This window comes from Cnephaeus nilssonii (genome assembly GCF_951640355.1).
Source record: "Cnephaeus nilssonii genome assembly, chromosome: X".
Classification (NCBI taxonomy): Eukaryota; Metazoa; Chordata; class Mammalia; order Chiroptera; family Vespertilionidae; genus Cnephaeus; species Cnephaeus nilssonii.
Window position 1 is genome coordinate 15,293,990 of NC_137071.1, and position 18,633 is coordinate 15,312,622.

Consider the following 18,633-nt stretch of genomic DNA (forward strand, 5'->3'; position numbering starts at 1 on the left):
TTCTCTTAAAAAACCTTAAAAAAAATAAAACAATTGCTCTGTGATACTCAATATTTACTCTTAGCTTTTTTTTTTTTTTTTTTTACTGTTTCCCTCTGGCCCATTTCTTTCCTAGGAATGAGGAATATGGTTATAGATTACAGAAAATTGAGAAAAAAATGTTCCCACTGCACCAAAAGAGAGACCTTCAGAGTAAGAGCTGAAAGAGTTGCCAAGTCCCTCTTGGAACAATATCCTCCTGGAGAATAGATAAGTGAGTGATATAGGTTTAAGTCAAGCCTCATGAATAAGACCCTACTGCACATCTGTGGCTATTGTTAATGGCGCATAGCTCACTTGCTCCTGCTTCTTTTTTTTTTTTGGGGGGGGGGGGCTTTTCTTGACATAAAATGTCAGGAGTGGACTTGGTAAGGACATGAATGATTAAGCTTTCTTTTGTTTAAGGTCCCAAGGCTCCACCTCCAGACACCTGATGAATGAAAATGGTTCTTGGGGGAGTAGGGGGTACAAAACCTATCAAGGGAAGAGCAGTGTGCTTGGCTCCAATTCCTAAGCCTCCATTTGTAAGCCGGGTGGCATTGTGCATTGATACGTATACAACGTTCCTTTGAGTGGAATCCTGGGAGAATCATTAGAATCCTGCCCAAACCGAGGCTTTCCTAGGCAGCGGTAAGACGGCTGAGAGAGCCTCCCTTTTGAAGCGCATATTAAGAAAGTATGGGGGAGCAAAATGGAGGCAGGGAGTAGTGAGAAGGAAGTGAGATGTGGTGGGACTCCGGGGAACCCTACTGACCTCAGGAGCCGCCAGCGCCGCTTTGACGCTCACTACGCCCAGGCCGCTGTGACCCCGACTTCGCCGCCATCTTTTCTGCCGCGATTATCGCGAGAAGCCCTCTCGGCCACCGTAGCAGCCATAGCAGCTACACCTCGGGTCAGTTCCGGGTGTACGTATCTCGGAAAACTTCGCCTCCGAGAGCAGTGCTAAGGTAAAGACCCCCAAGTTCGCCATGGCGGACAACCCCAGTCACCGGGTAAAGCTTTATGCCTTGAATGAGAACAAACAATGGGATTATCTAGGCTCAGGGAACGTCACCTCAGTTCCCTCAGAATCCCAGGGCGTGTTTCTGGTAGTTAGGTCGGAATCCAGCGACTCGCAGATCCTGGAGTCCGAGGTACTCCCAGATACGCCCTATCAGAAACAAAAAGACACATTAATTGTTTGGTCCGAAGCTGAGAACCACGGAATGGCGTTGAGTTTCCGAGACTCGGAAGGTTGTCATGAGACCTGGGAAGCCATTTGCCGGGTTCAAGGTAAAGACCCCTCTGTCAACGTCACACAGGACCTTTTAGATGATTTAGAAGAAGAAATTGATGAAACGCTAGAAACCGAGGATTTGGATGAACTGCCTAACTGTGAACTCAGTAAACTTAAACAGATCGCTAACTTAGTTACCTCAGCTTTCAATTCACCTCTCCGTAGGAGAAGGCTGGCCCTGGTCTTAGAAAATGAGACCTATATTAAAAAACTACTGCAGCTGTTACAATCCTGTGAGAACGTGGGATACACTGAAGGCTTATACCATTTGCATACAATTATTAAAGGAATATTTTTCCTCGACAAGACAGCTCTGCTTGAGATCTTGTTTTCTGATGAGTGCATCATGAGTGTGATAGGATGCCTTGAATATGACCCTGCTTTGGATCAGCCAAAAAAACATAGGGAATTCTTGACCCAAAATGCAAATTTCAAGGAAGTTATACCGATAACAACCTGTAAACTTAGACAAAGAATACATCAGACATACAGGGTACAGTATATTCAAGACATTCTTCTCCCTACACCATCGGTATTGGAAGAGAATTGTCTTACTGCTCTTAAAACTTTTATTTTCCTCAACAAGATGGAGATAATCCACATGCTTCAGTCAGATGACAAGTTTTTGCCTCAGATATTTGAACAGTTAAAGGACAAGACTATTGATAATGATAAGCGACACGAATTGTTATTTTTTCTCAAGGAATTTGGTGCATTTGCTCAGATATTGAAGCCTCGAAGCAAGGATGCACTATTCAAAACTTTGACACAAATGGGAATTCTTCCCACTATTAAAGTTATAATGAGCCTAGATGATTTTCAAATAAAGTCATCTGCTATTGACATATTTGCTTATCTGGTGGAGCATAGTCCATCTGTGATCCGAGAATTCATACTAGAAGAAGACCAGCAGAATGAAAAAGGTAGCCTTCTCATTAATTTAGTCATTAAACAAATGATCTGTGATACTGATCCTGAGCAAGCAGGTGCTTTACATATAATGGGACTTCTTCGTTTTATACTTGATCCAGACAACATGATAGCGATGCCACAGAAATGTGAAAGAAGTAAATTTCTAAATTTCTTTTATAAACAATGTATGCATAACATAATAGTACCACTTTGGGCCACTACATCAGAAGATACATTTGAAGAGGATCATATACTTGGAGATGACATAAACAACAAATATTGCCTCCATGATTATCAAACAGCACAGCTGCTTGGCATAATTTTAGAGCTGCTAACTTTTTGTGTGCAACATCACACATATTACATAAAATACTATATTTTGCGAAAAGACTTGCTGAGAAATGTCTTGATCTTGATGAAGTCGAGACACACTTTCTTGGTCTTATGTGCTCTTCGCCTTATGAGAAGGATAATTGGCCTTAAAGATGAAGTTTATAATCGTTACATCATCAAGGGAAATTTATTTGAGCCGGTTGTAAATGCCTTTCTGACTAATGGAACTCGATACAATATGTTGAATTCAGCTGTTATTGAACTGTTTGAATATATAAGAGAGGAAAATATCAAGTCTCTGCTTGCACATGTAGTTGAAAAGTTTTATAAAACACTTGAATGGATTGAATATGTTCAGACATTCAAAAATTTGAAGATTAAATATGAACAAGAGAAAGAGCGAAAGAGTCAAAAGAGTCTGAATTCTCTGCAGAATAGTAAAATGTTATTGTCCAGGGCCAGAGACTTGGAGAAGAATGAAGTATCTTGTAAAGAAGATAAAGAAAATATAGAGGAAGGAGAATCAGGTATGAAACCACTGGAAAGTGATTTTCAAGATGATTGTGATACATCTATGGAGACCGAAAAAACAACAGAAAATGAAGACAAGGTGAATCTTCCTAAAAGAACATCTTCTGGTGACCTCAAATTTACTTATGCCCATTCTTCTGGGGATGCCAATGGAACCGATAACCCAATGAGATTAGTGGATTATTCAGATGATGAAGAAGAAGAAGATAAGGAAGATGAAACAGCGTTGAGGAAAAGACCACATCTTAATCCATAAAATCATTATGATAGACTCGCAACATTATCAAAGTCTACATTACTAAAATTATTTAAACATCTATTAGCTAAAAATTCTGAATCTAAAACTTTCTCATGTGAGCTTACAATTATGCAATTTGTGACAACGATGCTTAGTATTATCATCTAGAAAGGGTTAGTTCTGTAAAAACCAAGCTTCCCATCATCTTAAAAAAATAACTAACCAGAACATGAATAATTTCTTAGCAAGAAAAGTCTATGTTTGGAGCGGATGGGAGAACAGGTTGATAATATAATATCAATAAAGTTTTGTTCCACCAGTGTATATTAGAAACAACTGTTAGCAGTACAGTTGCACAACCTGTAACATTACTTGCCCAAAATAATTGACTATGCTTTTCTTTTATTTAATTGCCTGCTTTGAAACAAAAATTAATGTTTATGTTTTCATGGAAATGAAGTCAACTGCAATAAAGAAAAAGTTAAGCTATTTACATTTCTATGAAGATTTAACAGAAATTCAGCTTTATGGGTAATTGAAGAGAAGTAACTTTCAGTGTGTATTTTCATAATAAAAAGGGAAGCTGGTTTCAAAATATTCAGTTGTTAATGTGTCTTTGTTTATATTGATAAGCGGTATAAAAAGCCAGTTCCGTAATATTCTAAAATGGTGTTCTTCAGGATCTTGGGAGTAGTAGAACAGAATGCTTTAAACTTGGAAGTCATTTCCTGATTCCTTAATAAAACTGTGTGTGACAAGAGCAGCAGGTAAGTTTTAAAATGTAATTTACAAAGGCTAATATACAAAAATAGCGCTAAATGAAGTGGCACTTAATATCTAGAAACCATTTTGGGCCAAGAAAAGGTTACTTAGATGTCAAATTCCACATACAGTATATGAAGTTTGTTTTTCTATAAACAAACAACATGTAATATGAAAGGTGCTTTCTTAAAGAGTTAATGCAAATGAATTTCTAAAAAATAGTAGCAAAGAGTTGAGGTTTTATTTTTTTACAGGAGCAATTTAACTGGGTCCACTTACCCTGGATTAGCTTAAATTGAAACAGTTTCTTCTGTTTTGAAGATTTTCGGGTTAATTTCAATGTTATTCATTGAATAAGATGGGCTGTCTGTGTATATATAAAGTATAGTTTTCCAGAAGACAGATTTTTTTTATATTAAAAATACCATTAAAATTCTTTTGTACAATTTAGTGATAATATTCATACTGAACTATAAAATTCAGGAATTAAAAAGTGACCCTGTAATTACAAAAATAAGACCATTTCAAATGTATTATTGTGCCAAAAGGTGACACATCTCATGCAAAACTAAGAGACTGTTATTTAAGAGCTACAAAAAGAGCGTATTCCTAAAAACATCAATCATTTCACCGGATACAGAGTCTGCTAAAGTGTGGACGTGACCTCAGGAGATGTCATCAGACATTACTGAGGACATGACACAGTAGGGGAACTGCATTTTCACATCTCTCACATCATGCTAAGTTAAATGTAATGGGATTATTCGAAGTCAAGTGACTTCGTGAGTGTCTGTCAAAAAAAAAGGCAGTTTGTTTAAAAAGCATTTCATATTTTCCTTCTGGCTAGATTGTCATGGGGAATGTTATCCATAGCACAAACATTTGCATGTATTCACAGAGTTTTGTTTTGAAGAAAATAGACTTCACTCTTTGTTTCGGTGGGAATAGCCCCACTTCCTTAACAGAGCAGCTATTTACATTTAGACAGAGAAGAACAATTTTTCTTACACTCTTTCTGCTTATTCTCTTCCCTTCAGCTAGTTTTAATCAGGCATAAAAAATGAGCATTGTAGGAGGAAAAATGAATTTTTGCATTTTTATTGTGTTGTCCACAATGAATTTGTAAGGCAAGACAAAGGAGGGCATAAGTGTAATGGAAAGTTGAAAAAAAAACAACAACAAAAGAAAAAAGGACAGGCATTCTATTGAGCTGTGTAACCTCTATGAGCCCTTTTCTAGTCTCAGCTACTTAATGCTAGGAAAACAACATGACAAGCAAAATGGTACAAAGCCAAATTGCCCATCACATGGCATAACCTACTATTAAGGGAACATTTAAGAGGGCAACAAAACACAGAATAGCAATCCTTACTGTCTGCACACTGAGTGAAAAATTGAGCAAAATGTTCAATCTCTCTAGATGTTGTATGTGAGAAAAGACAATGTAAAAAATGTTTAATTTCCTCTATGTTTTTTATTATTTTTATTTTTTAAAATATATTTTATTGATCTTTTACAGAGAGGAAGAGAGAGGGATAGAGAGTTAGAAGCATCGATGCGAGAGAAACATCGATCAGCTGCCTCTTGCACACGCCCTACTGGGGATGTGCCCGCAACTAAGGTACATGCCCTTGACCAGAGTCGAACCTGGGACCCTTTAGTCCGCAGGCCGACGCTCTATCCACTGAGCCAAACCGGTTTTGGCCCTCTACGTTTTTTAAAAGTTAATTTTAAGAGTACCCTGAAGTGGTTTATTTATGAAAAGAAGAAAGTTTGGAATGGCCCTGTATTTACAAAAACATTTGGATGAGCATTTCTGAAGAGATGTCTTGGATTTGATAAGGTTTTGACTTTTAATACATGACTTTGGGTATTTTTATGACTCAGTGACTTCCTAAACACATCAACAAGGGGAGGGTGATGTAACAGATAAACCAAAAGCTTCATATTCAAACAGCCCTTGAGAACAATGCAGGCTCTGACACCAGTTTCATTACCTTAGCAACTTACTTATTTTCTCCTCTAGCCAGAATTTCTCCATCTTGTCTTAAAAATTAGAAACTATATGTAAATTACTAAGAACATAGTACTAAATAAGTAGCTTTTTAAAACTATTATCATTAGCAACAGTATTATCATTTCCAAGAAATAGGGATAAAGTCAGGTATAAGCATTTATATCACAAGTTATGCTCATAAAGCAATAATCTTATATTCTGGATTAAATTGATAGCAACATGATAAATTAAAAAATAACGAGTTCAGTTCTGCTTGACAGACAAGTCTACATCTATGCATCGCGCCCTAAATTTTCAAAGGAGATCTATACAATTTTCTGTCCTGATTTAATGACCAAATTGCCTTACTCTGATGTAGGGCCTCTCAACCCCATCATTGTTGACATTTTAGGCCAGATAATTAATTGTGGCAGGAGGCTGTTGTATGCATTATGGGGTATTTAGCTGCATTCCTGACATATACCCTCAAGATGCCAACAGCACATCCCCAACTGTGACAACCAAAAGTGTTTCCAGAAGAAGTTAAATATCCCTCAAGGGGCTAAAATCACCTGCTTTTGTGAACCTAGTTTAAAGATGTGTGGAGATTGATTCAAGGGCTTCTCTTACTTTGTGGATATTGGGTCCACATCCACTAGGCCAGTGGTCGGCAAACTCATTAGTCAACAGAGCCAAATATCAACAGTACAATGATTGAAAAAAAGAGCCAAATTTTTTTCAATTTAAACTTCTTCTAACACCACTTCTTCAAAATAGACTCGGACAGGCCGTGGTATTTTGTGGAAGAGCCACACTCAAGGGGCCAAAGAGCTGCATGTGGCTCGCGAGCCGCCGTTTGCCGACCACTGCACTAGGCCAAGTCACCTTCTATTTTCAGCCTCTACCTAAAAGGGCCAAGTATATACAAGGGTCAGGTGTATAATATACTTTCATAAAAACAGAATAGACTTTGTTTGGAATTATAGAGATCCAGTTTCTGTGTTGGTTATAATGATAAGTATAACCATGGCAGCAGCTGCTGCTTTTTTTTTTTTTTAGAGAAGAAGGGAGAGGGAGAGAGATAGAAACATCAATGATGAGAGAGAATCATGGATCAGCTGCCTCCTGCATGCCCCACACTGGGGATAGAGCCCACAATCTAGGCATATATCCTGACTGGGAATCAAACTGTGACCTCCTGGTTTATATGTCTAGGCTCAACCACTGAGCCATGCCAGCTGGACCATGGCTTCTTATTTGACACATCTAAATCTGTTTTCTTATCTCTAATGTATGCCTAACAATACTATTCTTATGTCCTCCCAAATTCATATGTTGAAGTCCTAATTCTCACTACCTTATATGGGACTGTGTTTGAAGAGAAGGTCTTAAAAGATATAATTAAGTTAAAATTAGGTCATTAGGGTAAACCTAACTCCAGTATGACTGGCTTCTTTAGAAGAAGAAGAAATGTGAACACACATATACACAGAAGGAAGACCAAGTGAAGACAGAGACAATATGGTCCTCTATAAGCCAAGGAGAAAGGCCTCAGAAGATACCAACTCTTCCAACACCTTCATCTGGGATTTTAGCCTCCAGAACTATTAGAAAACAAATGTATGTTGTTTAAGCCACCCAGCTTGTGGTACTTTGGAATGGTAGCCTTAGCAAACTAATACAAACACCTAATAGGAAGAAGTTTTGTGAGGATGAAATATGTACTTTATGAATATCACAGAATTATTATGATAAAGAGTTCACAATTGAGATATGATGATAGCTATTTTTTATTGAACATGTATTATGTGGCAAGCACACTTTCCTAAGCAATGTACCTACATTATTTCTAATTTCACAATAAATCTTCAAGGTAGATATGGTGGCCATGAGAATGCACCTTGTAGAAAGGGAGAATAATTGAGTAAAATTAATGGTCGTAGCCACTGTGCTCTTCAATCATTGCCTTGCTTTCTCCCCAGTCATGCTTCCTAGGGACTGTTCCCAGCCAGCAGTTGGCATGGCAGGGGTACTAATGTAGGCTCGTTCCTTGGAGATGAGAGACTCTTCTGACTGGAGACTGACTTGAGGACTTTCCGAAGGCCTTCTGGGGCATTCCTTAGACTGCATGGTGATCTGGGATGCTTCTATCATTCTCTTTATTCTTCAAAGTGTGACATGATCTGATGACGCATCCAACATCCTCCAGCCTGTGCTCCATTGCTTCTCGCTGTCATTTTACCTAAGAAAATTCTTGCATGCTAAATCCTCCCAGGAGGTCTGCTTCTTGGAGAACCTGAACTAACACAGTATTATTCTGACTTTATTTTACAAAAGAAACAGAGGCACACAGAAGGGTGTTCCCAGAATTATATAACTAACTAGAGGCCTGGTGTACGAATTTGTGCACAGGTGGGGTCTGGCTAGCCCACCCCGATGGGAGTGCATTTGGGGTGGTGCTGGCCGGGGGAAGGGGCCACAGGTGGTTGGCCGGCTGGCCCCGCCCCCAATCGGGGTGTTGGGGGCCAATCAGGTGTGGGGCTGGCCAGGGGGAGGGGCTGAGAGAGGGCTCCAGGGCGTGTCTGACCTGTCTCGCTCAGTTCCAATCAGCTGAACCCCAGCAGCAAGCTAACCTACCAGTTGGAGCATCTGTCCCTGGTGGTCAGTGCATGTCATAGTGACTGGTCAACCGGTCCACTGTCTGCCCCCAGTGCACATCATAGTGACCACTTGAGTGGCCTTAGCATATCATTAGAATATTATGCTTTGGTTGGTTGAATGTACGACCAGACACTTAGCATATTAGGCTTTTATTATATAGGATACTAGTGAGACTCTATTCAGATATGTTTGTCTGACTCCATAAACTGAGTTATTTCTCCTAAGTACAATGTGTCTTAAAATGTATAGTAAAAGTACTTTAAACATTAAAACCATTATATGTACCCACCATATAGATTTTTTAATAATAAAATAGAAATCTGAAGTCAATATGTCAGGTTTATGAACAATCAATGCACATAAGTAGTAACAATGCCCCTGTTTTTGCTTTACCCATGCTTCCAAAGGTCAGGTTAAGCTAACACTGCTTGAATTCTCCTCCACAAAAACAGAGCATAGAACTCTGCAAACCACTGTCATCACACTCACCACAGGAGCTACCAAAGAGATAGCTAGTGACATTTTCACTCTTGCCTCAGAAGTCAAGAGAGATAAAATAGCTAACTTTCATTTGGTGCCAGGCACCATACTAAGTGCTTTATATATGTGGTGGAATACTTTGACATTGACAATGGAGGTTCATATCACCACTTCTCCTCAGACATTCTCCATGCTAAAATTTTGTTGCTAATCTGAAAAAAATGTTGAGAACAGAGGCCTAATTAATTTGCAGAGATTAAGTTTCAGCTCCATTGAAGAATGTGGTCTTGAAATAGAGATTATGTCCAATTATATAACACTTGAAATTAAATATATTCCACATCTTGAGTATATAGGACATTTCTTAGCCATTAGATTTTCATCAATTTGTATTCCTTTTTATCTTTCTATTGGATTGTTTGGGTGTCTCTTTCCCTTTACCCCTTTATTGCTTTAGAAGGTATTCTTTCTAATCTAATCTGGTAGCTAGTTACCTTTAAAGTGTAACACAGACACTTCATTTTATGAAGAATAAATTTATTTTTAATATTTTTATTGATTTTTAGAGAGAGAGGAAGGGAGAGGGAGAGAGAGAAACATCGATGTGAGAGCAAAACATCAATCGGCATCTCCTGCAAACCCTCTACCACGGTTTCATCTGGCAACCCAGGCATGTGCCCTGACCAGGAATCAAACTGGCAACCTTTCAGTGCCCTGGATGATGCTCAACCAACTGAGCCACACCAGCCAGGCATGAAGACTAAATGTAATCAGTCTTTCCTTCCCTGGAATAATAAAGGAAATCATTTTATATCCATCTTCCCTCTATAGCATTGCATGTGCTTGCCGTTTTATTATATCTGACACTTTTAAGGTTTTTACTAGAAGGCTTTTGGTCTCTAAACTATAGGAATCAGAAGCAATCCCAATTTGAGTTAGATAATTTCTGATCCCCACTGTGATGACTAAACTGAGCAATTATGTATGAAGTATTTGCAGAAAACTACAAAAAATTACTTTTGTTGGACAGTTACTAAGGCAACCCTATAGAAAAGAAGGACATATGAGGAGCCAGATAAGCCATACAATAATATTGGGATGTTTCTGATGTACACATTTTCAAAGATACTAAAAAATCTGAAGAGTGCTTTAGTCTATCACATTTGCCAGTGGAGAACACACAGAATTTTTAGTGTATTCCCAAAGATTGTGAAATATCAAAGAACTGTAGATTTATTTCATGCCAAAAATAAGATATTGTGTAAAAAAGAAGCTATTCATATTTTTTTCAGATTTGAGTATTGTTCTTTAAATATAATGAAATGTTAAATGATTTATAATGATTCTAAGTATAAATATCCTTTTTAATGTACATATAATAGATTACATGTTATGAAGAAAAATCATACTATGTGATACATCCATTTCTTTTAGATAAATACATTTTTGTTAAAATTTTCCTGGTTTTTGAGATATAATTGGCATATAACATGGAATTAGTTCAAGGTGTACAACATAATGATTTGATATATATACATATATATATATTTTTTTTTAAAGAGGTAATATGCAAATTGACCCTCAATCCGTCATGCCATCACAAGATGGCTGTGCCCACAATGGAGACAGGGTTCCCATAACACAAGATGGCTGTGCCCACAGTGGAGGCGGGGTTACTGTAACAAGCCGTAATGAGAGATCAGCAGGGATCTGAGGCTTTATGAGGCTGGGCCAGGGCGGGGGACCTGAGGCTGTGCCCCTGGCCCAGCAGGGCTTACAGGGGACCTCAGGCTGAAACCCCTTCCCCGGGGCAGGGGACCTGAGAAAATGCCCCACCTTGGCTGCGCCCCTTACCCCAGCGCCGGGCTGTGGGACCTGAGGGTGTGCCGGGAGACCTGAGTCTGTGCCCCGTGCCCAGAACTGGGCTGGGAGACCTGCGGCTGTGTTCCCCACCCAACGAGGCTAGACGGGGGACCTGAGGCTGCGCCCCTCACCCAGCAGGGCTTGAGGTGGACCCCGAGGCTGTGCCCCCCCACCCAGTGGTTCTTGACGGGGGACCTAAGGCTGCACCCTCCGCCTGGCATTGGGCTGGGGGTCTTGAGGCCGCACCCCCTACCTGGCGGGGTTTGATGTGGGTGGGGCCAGCCAGGTCTGGATCTCACCCAATGGGGGTGGGGCCAGCCAGGTCTCGGTCTTGCATGATTTTGAGGTGCATGTGGGTGGACAGGGACTTCACTCTGATTCCCGCGGTGTGCCCCAGACTCTGACAGGAGGAAGATTTTCATATACATTTTACTAATTTTCTTTCATCAATGAAACACTTCTATTATAGAGAAAGGGCAAATAGCAGTATTAAAATATTACTTCTAATTAATTCCCTTTTAATGTTTACGAATTTCATGCACTGAGCCACTAGTATCCTAATATATGAAAACCCTGGGTCCATCACATCCAAAATGACTGGAGGCTTGAACAACCAGAAGGAAGTCCTGTAGTCAGTGCTGGGTTGTCATGGCTGCAGGCACGGTGACACAGCACTGACTGCTGAGGGGGCTGCGAATCAGTCCCGGAGAGAGGCCTGAAGAGAGAAGCAGGGTCTGATCCGTAGCCTCTGTGGCAGCTGTTGATTAGCACTTGCCTCTCTCTTTCTTTCCAGGCCTGGCCAGCAGCCGCACCTCCATTTCTCTACAGGCCTCCACCACGGCTGCTGATCAGCCCCACCTTTCTTATCAGGCCCCTTTGATAGGCCCAGAGATGCTGACTGGCATAGAAACCAACCAATCAGAACCAAATCTGGGTCAAGTGTGAGGAGTCAATGGCTGCCTAGGAGGTGGAGCTTTTGACAATGACTGGCATAGAAACCAACCAATTAGAGCCAAATTGGCCAGCAGAGGAGGACAGTTGGGGGCAAGATCAGGCTGGCAGGGGAGGGCAGTTGGGGGCAACCAGTCCTGCAGGGAAGGGCAGTTGGGGGGAACCAGGCCTGCAGGGGAGGTAAGTTGGGGGAAATCAGGCCGGCACGGGAGGGCAGTTAGGGGCAAGATCAGGCTGCAGGGGAGCAGTTAGGTGTTAATCAGGCCAGCAGGGGAGTGGTTAGGGGTGATCAGGATGGGAGGCAGAAATGGTTAGGGGCAATCAGGCAGGCAGGCAGGTGAGCAGTTAGGAGACAGCAGTCCCAGATTGTGAGGGGGATGTCCGACTGCCAGTTTAAACCAGCAGTCATAAATCCCCCGAGGGGTCCAGATTAGAGAGAGTGCAGGCTGGGCTGAGGGACACCCCCCTATGGCCCGGTGCATGAAATTTGTGCATGATGGGGTGTCCCTAATCCCAGCCTGCACACTCTCCAATATGGGATCCCTTTCACAATCCAGAACTGCTGGCTCCCAACCGTGTCCCTGCCTGCCTGCCTGATTTCCCATAACTGCTTCTGACTGCCAGCCTGATCACCCCCTAACCACACCCCTGCCAGCCTGATTGATGCCTAACTGCTCCCCTGCTGGCCCGATTGCCCCTAAATGCCCTCCCCTGCAGGACTGATCACCCCCAACTGCCCTCCCCTGTAGGCCTGGGTCCCCCGCAAATGCCCTCCCCTGCAGACCTGGGTTCCCCCCAACTACCTTCCCCTGCAGGCCTGCGTCCCTCCCAACTGCCCTCCCCTGAAGGCCTGATCGCCCCCAACTGCCCTCCCTTGCAGGCCTGGTCCCTCCCAACTGCCCTCCCCTGAAGGCCTGATCGCCCCCAACTGCCCTCCCTTGCAGGCCTGGTCCCTCTCAACTGCCCTCCCCTGCTGGCCTGATCACCCACAACTGCCCTCCCCTGCCAGCCATCTTGTGGCAACCATCTTGTATCCACATTGGGACAGCCACCTTTGACCACATGGGGGCAGCCATCTTGTGTGTGGGAGTGACAGTCAATTTGCATATTGCTCTTTTATTAGATAGGATATATAAAATGAATTGATTATCAACCATAATAATCACCTCATGTAGTTACAAATTCCTTTATATAAATACATTTGTATTAATAGTATTATGCCTGATGACTTTGCTTATCTTTTTTTGTTTGTTTGTTTGTTTGTTTTAATTATATAAATCTTTATTGTTCAGATTATTACAATTGTTCCCATTCTTTCCCCCCATAGCTCCCCTCCACCCGGTTCCCACCCCACCCTCTGCCTTTACCTCCCCACCACTGTCCTCATCCATAGGTGTACAATTTTTGTCCAGTCTCTTCACGCACCCCCACACACCTTTCCCCCTGAGAATTGTCAGTCCACTCTCTTTCTATGCCCCTGATTCTATTATATTCACCAGTTTATTCTGTTCATCAGATTTTTTATTCACTTGATTTTTAGATTCACTTGTTGATAGACATGTATTTGTTGTTCATAATTTTTATCTTTACCTTTTTCTTCTTCTTCCTCTTCTTAAAGAATACCTTTCAGCATTTCATATAATACTGGTTTGGTGGTGATGAACTCCTTTAGCTTTTTCTTATCTGTGAAGCTCTTTATCTGCCCTTCAATTCTGAATGACAACTTTGCTGGGTAGAGTAATCTTGGTTGTAGGTTCTTGCTATTCATCACTTTGAATATTTCTTGCCACTCCCATCTGGCCTGCATAGTTTCTGTTGAGAAATCAGCTGACAATTGTATGGGTGCTCCCTTGTAGGTAATTAACTGTTTTTCTCTTGCTGCTTTTAATATTCTCTCTTTGTCTTTTGCTCTTGGCATTTTAATTATGATGTGTCTTGGTGTGGTCTTCTTTAGATTACTTTTGTTTGGGGTTCTGTGCACTTCCTGGTCTTGTAAATCTATTTCTTTCACCAGGTGGGGGAAGTTTTCGGTCATTATTTCTTCAAATAGGTTTTCAGTATCTTGCTCTCTCTCTTCTTCTGGCACCCCCATAATTCTGATGTTGGTACACTTGAGGTTGTCCCAGAGGCTCCTTAGACTATCTTCAAATTTTTGGATTCTTTTTTCTTTTTGCTTTTCCAGTTGGGTGTTTTTTGCTCCTTTGTATTTCAAATCTTTGACTTGATTCTTGCGGTCCTCTAGTCTGATGTTAGGTCTCTGTATAATATTTTTTATTTCAGTCAGTGTATGTTTAATTTCTAGTTGGTCCTTTTTCATATCCTCGAGGGTCTCACTAAATTTATCGGCCTTTTCTAGGAAATTCTTGAAAGACCTTATAATCGTGGTTTTGAACTCTATATCCAGTCATTTGCTTTCCTCCATTTCTTTCATTTGTGATCTGTTTCTTTGTCTCTGCATTTTCGTTGCTTCCCTGAGTTGGTAGAGTAGCTTTGTGTGGTAGGTGTCCTATAGGGCCCAGTGGCTCAGCCTCCCCAGTTACCTGAGGTGGAAACTCTTGGTGCCCCCCTTTGTGGACTGTGTGTACAGCCTTGTTGTAGTTAAGTCTTGATTATTGTTGGTATCACTGGGAGGAATTGACCTCCAGGCCAATTGGCTGTGAGGATCAGCTGTGTGTACGCTGGGAGAACTTCTGTGCTGGAGACACCCTTATGAGACAAGACTTGCAAAATTGCAAAAGCCTGTGTGCTCAGCTTGGATGGGACGGAGTCTCAGGGCGGAGTAGATAGCCTTGGCTTCCCATCAGCCCTGCCCTATTAGGCCCCTGGGTCTTAGTGACCCTTAGTAATCACTGCAGGCACCTCTGAGAGAAAGACGCCCTCGAGTTTCGCCTGCTGCCAGACAGTCCAGTTTCTCCCCGAATGAGTCTGGGTTCCCAGAAACTCGCCAGAACTGGAGTTCAGCGCAATCAGGAGCTTCCATCTCCCTCCCTCTTTAGAAAGCCAGCCGCGCACTCGGCCGCCCATACACTCAGCAGTGAGTCCTCTCTGCGCACGCGCGCCTCTGGACCTCTGCCTTTCGCAGCTCCCCTGAGTCTCAGTGTGCTTTCTCTTTTCCTGACAGTCCAGATTTCCTCCGAATGAGTCTGGTTTCCCAGAGTCTCACCCGGGACTGGAGTTCAGCGCAGTCGGGAGCTTCCGTCTCCCTCCCACTTTAGAAAGCCAGCTGCACACTCAGCCACCCATGCAGTCAGCTTCTCATCCTCTCCGCGCGCGCGTCTCTGTCCCTCAGCCTTTTGCAGCTCCTCTGAGTCTCAATGTGCTTTCCTCTTTCCTTCTAGTTGTAAAATTTCCACTCAGTCAGCTTTCCTGTGGTTCTGGATGGTGTGTTTTGTCTTTTAGTTGTAGTTTTGATATTGTTGTGCGAGGTAGCAATTTAGGTGTTTACCTAGGTTGCCATCTTGGTTTCTTCCCAGCTTTGCTTATTTTTATTAATATGTGAGCCATAGGTGAAAAGTATATTGCAGGGGAATGGCTAAGTTTGTGTCATTATCAAAGTACTATCCACATATCAAGCTTCAAATTATTCTTATAACATCTCAAAGTCTCAAGGTATTTATCTATAGAATAATGCTTATGCTATAAATAAAAATGTAGGTAAAATTTAAAAACATCTCGGGATATTGATGAGTATTTTATATTTAGTTAATGTGATATTATAGAAATTTTGCCTTTTATCAAAAAATATTGTGATTTAATTATTATTTCTCAAGTAAAATATTATAGCAGAGTATACTGATATGTAACCCCATATTGATACCCTGAAATTGGACTATAGGCAATGATTTGCAGTAACTTCTTTATATTTTCTTTTTTAAGATATTTAACTTAGATGTAAGAAAATTAGCAAATATTCTTTTCTCTTTTTCCTACCTATGCTTTGAAATTTATAAAATTACATTTAATAAATGAATATAGTATCCCTATAAAAATACCAACTAGCAAAATTAAAATCTCCTTTTACCATTACCTGACATCTAAGAGCTATGATTCCTACATTTTGCTAAGGTGCTCATCCTCATCATTTCCATGTACGTGAATTTGGTGGTTCATGAATTTTATATGTACTCATAAAAAATTCATATTAGAGCTACATGTGTATGTACATAAAACATATACTTTATTATGTACCATTAATAGATATTTTCTCTTTGTCTTTTCCATTCTCCCTCTTTTTCTTGAAAATATTAGAAATTTAATTCCTAATTCTTAGCCAAGCTGTTTGAGTGAGACTGACACCACTCCATCATTAGCCTCAAGTGTATAAGTGTATTCCTTGACATCTGCCATTGATACATGGATAAATATACAACAAAGATAAAACTAATGAAATGTATAAGTTTCTAGGAATTATACTATTTTTTTCCATGAGAACTACTTGAAACGATTATCTTTGCTGCCAGTTTCAAATGAGAAATGTATTGTTTTTGGATACTGGTGGCAGCCATACTTTTATAACAAGGGAAAAAACTTTCTGCAGGAGTAACCAGCATCAATGAAACAAGGCAGATAATTTTATAGAGAGAAATCTATCTACAATATTTAATCCCTAAATCAAGCTGCATCTGAAACTTTAATTTTGGATTATTGAGTAAACAGAGAAAACATTTCCTTCATAATATAAACTGATTTACATTGGGTTTTCTGGTTGGTTTGTTGTTGTTTTTGAAATATTATGAGAATATTACAGGTGAATTCTGTTTAATTTTCAAAGAAAAAAATCAACTCCAATGCTATTCTAACTGTTTCAGGACACACACAGACAAAAGACGTTTCAAAACACTTCAAATATTGGCCTGGAATTTTACTAGGAAAAACAACAACGGATAAGGAGAGCCCTTCTCTCCCAAATAATTTAATTCATAGTGAAGCAAGTTCATTAATAGAATATCACCAATTGTAGTCTATCAATGGATCATGAACATTATTCCACAGAATAAAGACATATTTTCATATTGATATTATGAGTAAGGAAAACTATTCATCACACAGAAGGCTAAAAAATATAAAATTTAACACCCAGGTCTGGTAGAAAGTTATTGCTTTCTTAACTGTTTGTAGCGTGTATCCATAGAACTGATATGTAACCAGTTCCTACTGGTACAGCATACAAGGTGTACAATTTGACTGGTTGCTCAGTGCTCCTTGATAGTGGTCAGAGTCTGTTGGGTAGATGTTGAACTATGTTTTGAATAACATTCCATTTTATGTACTGGTGCGAGTATATGTGTGTGTGTTAATGTAAGATGTGTTCTATATGTATATATGAAAATCAGAATTATATTTAACATTGAATCTCTAAAACAATATCTATTTTAGTCAAGAACAAGATAAAGAGCCCTCCTGGTATGGCTCAGTGGTTGAGTGTCGACCTATGAATCAAGAGATCATGATAAAATTCCCAATCAAGGCACATGCTCGGATTTCCGGCTCGATCAATGATTCTCTCTCATCATTGTTGTTTCTATCCCTCTCTCCCTTCTTCTCTGAAATCAATAAAAGTATATTTTTAAAAAAGAACAAGATAAAGATGCCAATTATCAACCATTATTTTTGATTGAACTGTCACTCTTAGCCTATGGAATTAGATCAGAAAGAGTAAGAAATGAGAGCTATAAATATTGGGAAGAGGTAGGACATATTCTCTTTTCAGGTTTTATTATTGCATATTGTGAATATCCAAATAATCTGAAAAACAAAAAGAGAATTCAATAAGGGTGTTGATTATATAATTAGCAAATGACAACACATTACTTTCCTTTATCAAAAAAATAGGCACAGTAGCTACTTAAAATTAAATGCCTAGTAATAAATATTATAAAAATGTATAAAACTTATATGAAGAAGGCATTAAAATTTCTTAGGACATAAAATCCTTTAATAATCCTATCTAATAAAAGAGTAATATGCAAATTGACTATCACTCCAACACACAAGATGGCTGCCCCATGTGGTCAAAGATGGCTGCTCCCATGTCGACACAAGATGTACACCACAACATGGCCAGCAGGGGAGGACAGTTGGGAGGGACTAGGCCTGCAAGGGAGGGCAGCTGGGGGCGATCAAGCCTTCAGGGGAGGGAAGTTGGGGGTGACCAGGCCTGCAGGAAAGGGCAGTTGGAGGGACCCAGACCTGCAGGGGAGAGCAGTTGTGGGGGACCAGGCCTGCAAGGGAGGGCAGTTAGGGGTGACCAGGCCTTCAGGGGAGGGCAGTTAGGGGTGACATGCCTGCAGGGGAGGGCAGTTAGGGGAAAACAGTCTGGCAAGGGAGCAGTTAGGCATCACTCAGGCTGACAGGGGAGTGGTTAGGGGGTGATCAGGCTGGCAGGCAGAAGCGGTTAGGGGCAATCAGGAAGGCAGGCAAATGAGCAGTTGGTAGCCAGCAATCCTGGATTGTGAGAGGGATGTCCGATTGTCCGTTTAGGCCCACTCCTACCAGGATCGGGCCTAAACAGACAGTCAGACATCCCTCAAGGGGTCCCAGATTGGATAGGGTGCAGGCTGGGCTGAGGGACACACACCCCCGTGCACGAAT

At 40.8% G+C, this 18,633-nt stretch overlaps 1 protein-coding gene across 1 annotated transcript; it reads left to right on the forward strand.

The window, feature by feature from the left end:
• Positions 1–1,007: 1,007 nt before the first annotated feature.
• On the forward strand, positions 1,008–3,347 carry LOC307096116 (serine/threonine-protein phosphatase 4 regulatory subunit 3B-like; the record flags this gene model as incomplete). Its single annotated transcript, XM_079765672.1, has 1 exon — positions 1,008–3,347. One exon carries the CDS (start codon positions 1,008–1,010, stop codon positions 3,345–3,347), a length of 2,340 nt encoding a protein of 779 aa, XP_079621798.1.
• Positions 3,348–18,633: the final 15,286 nt, after the last annotated feature.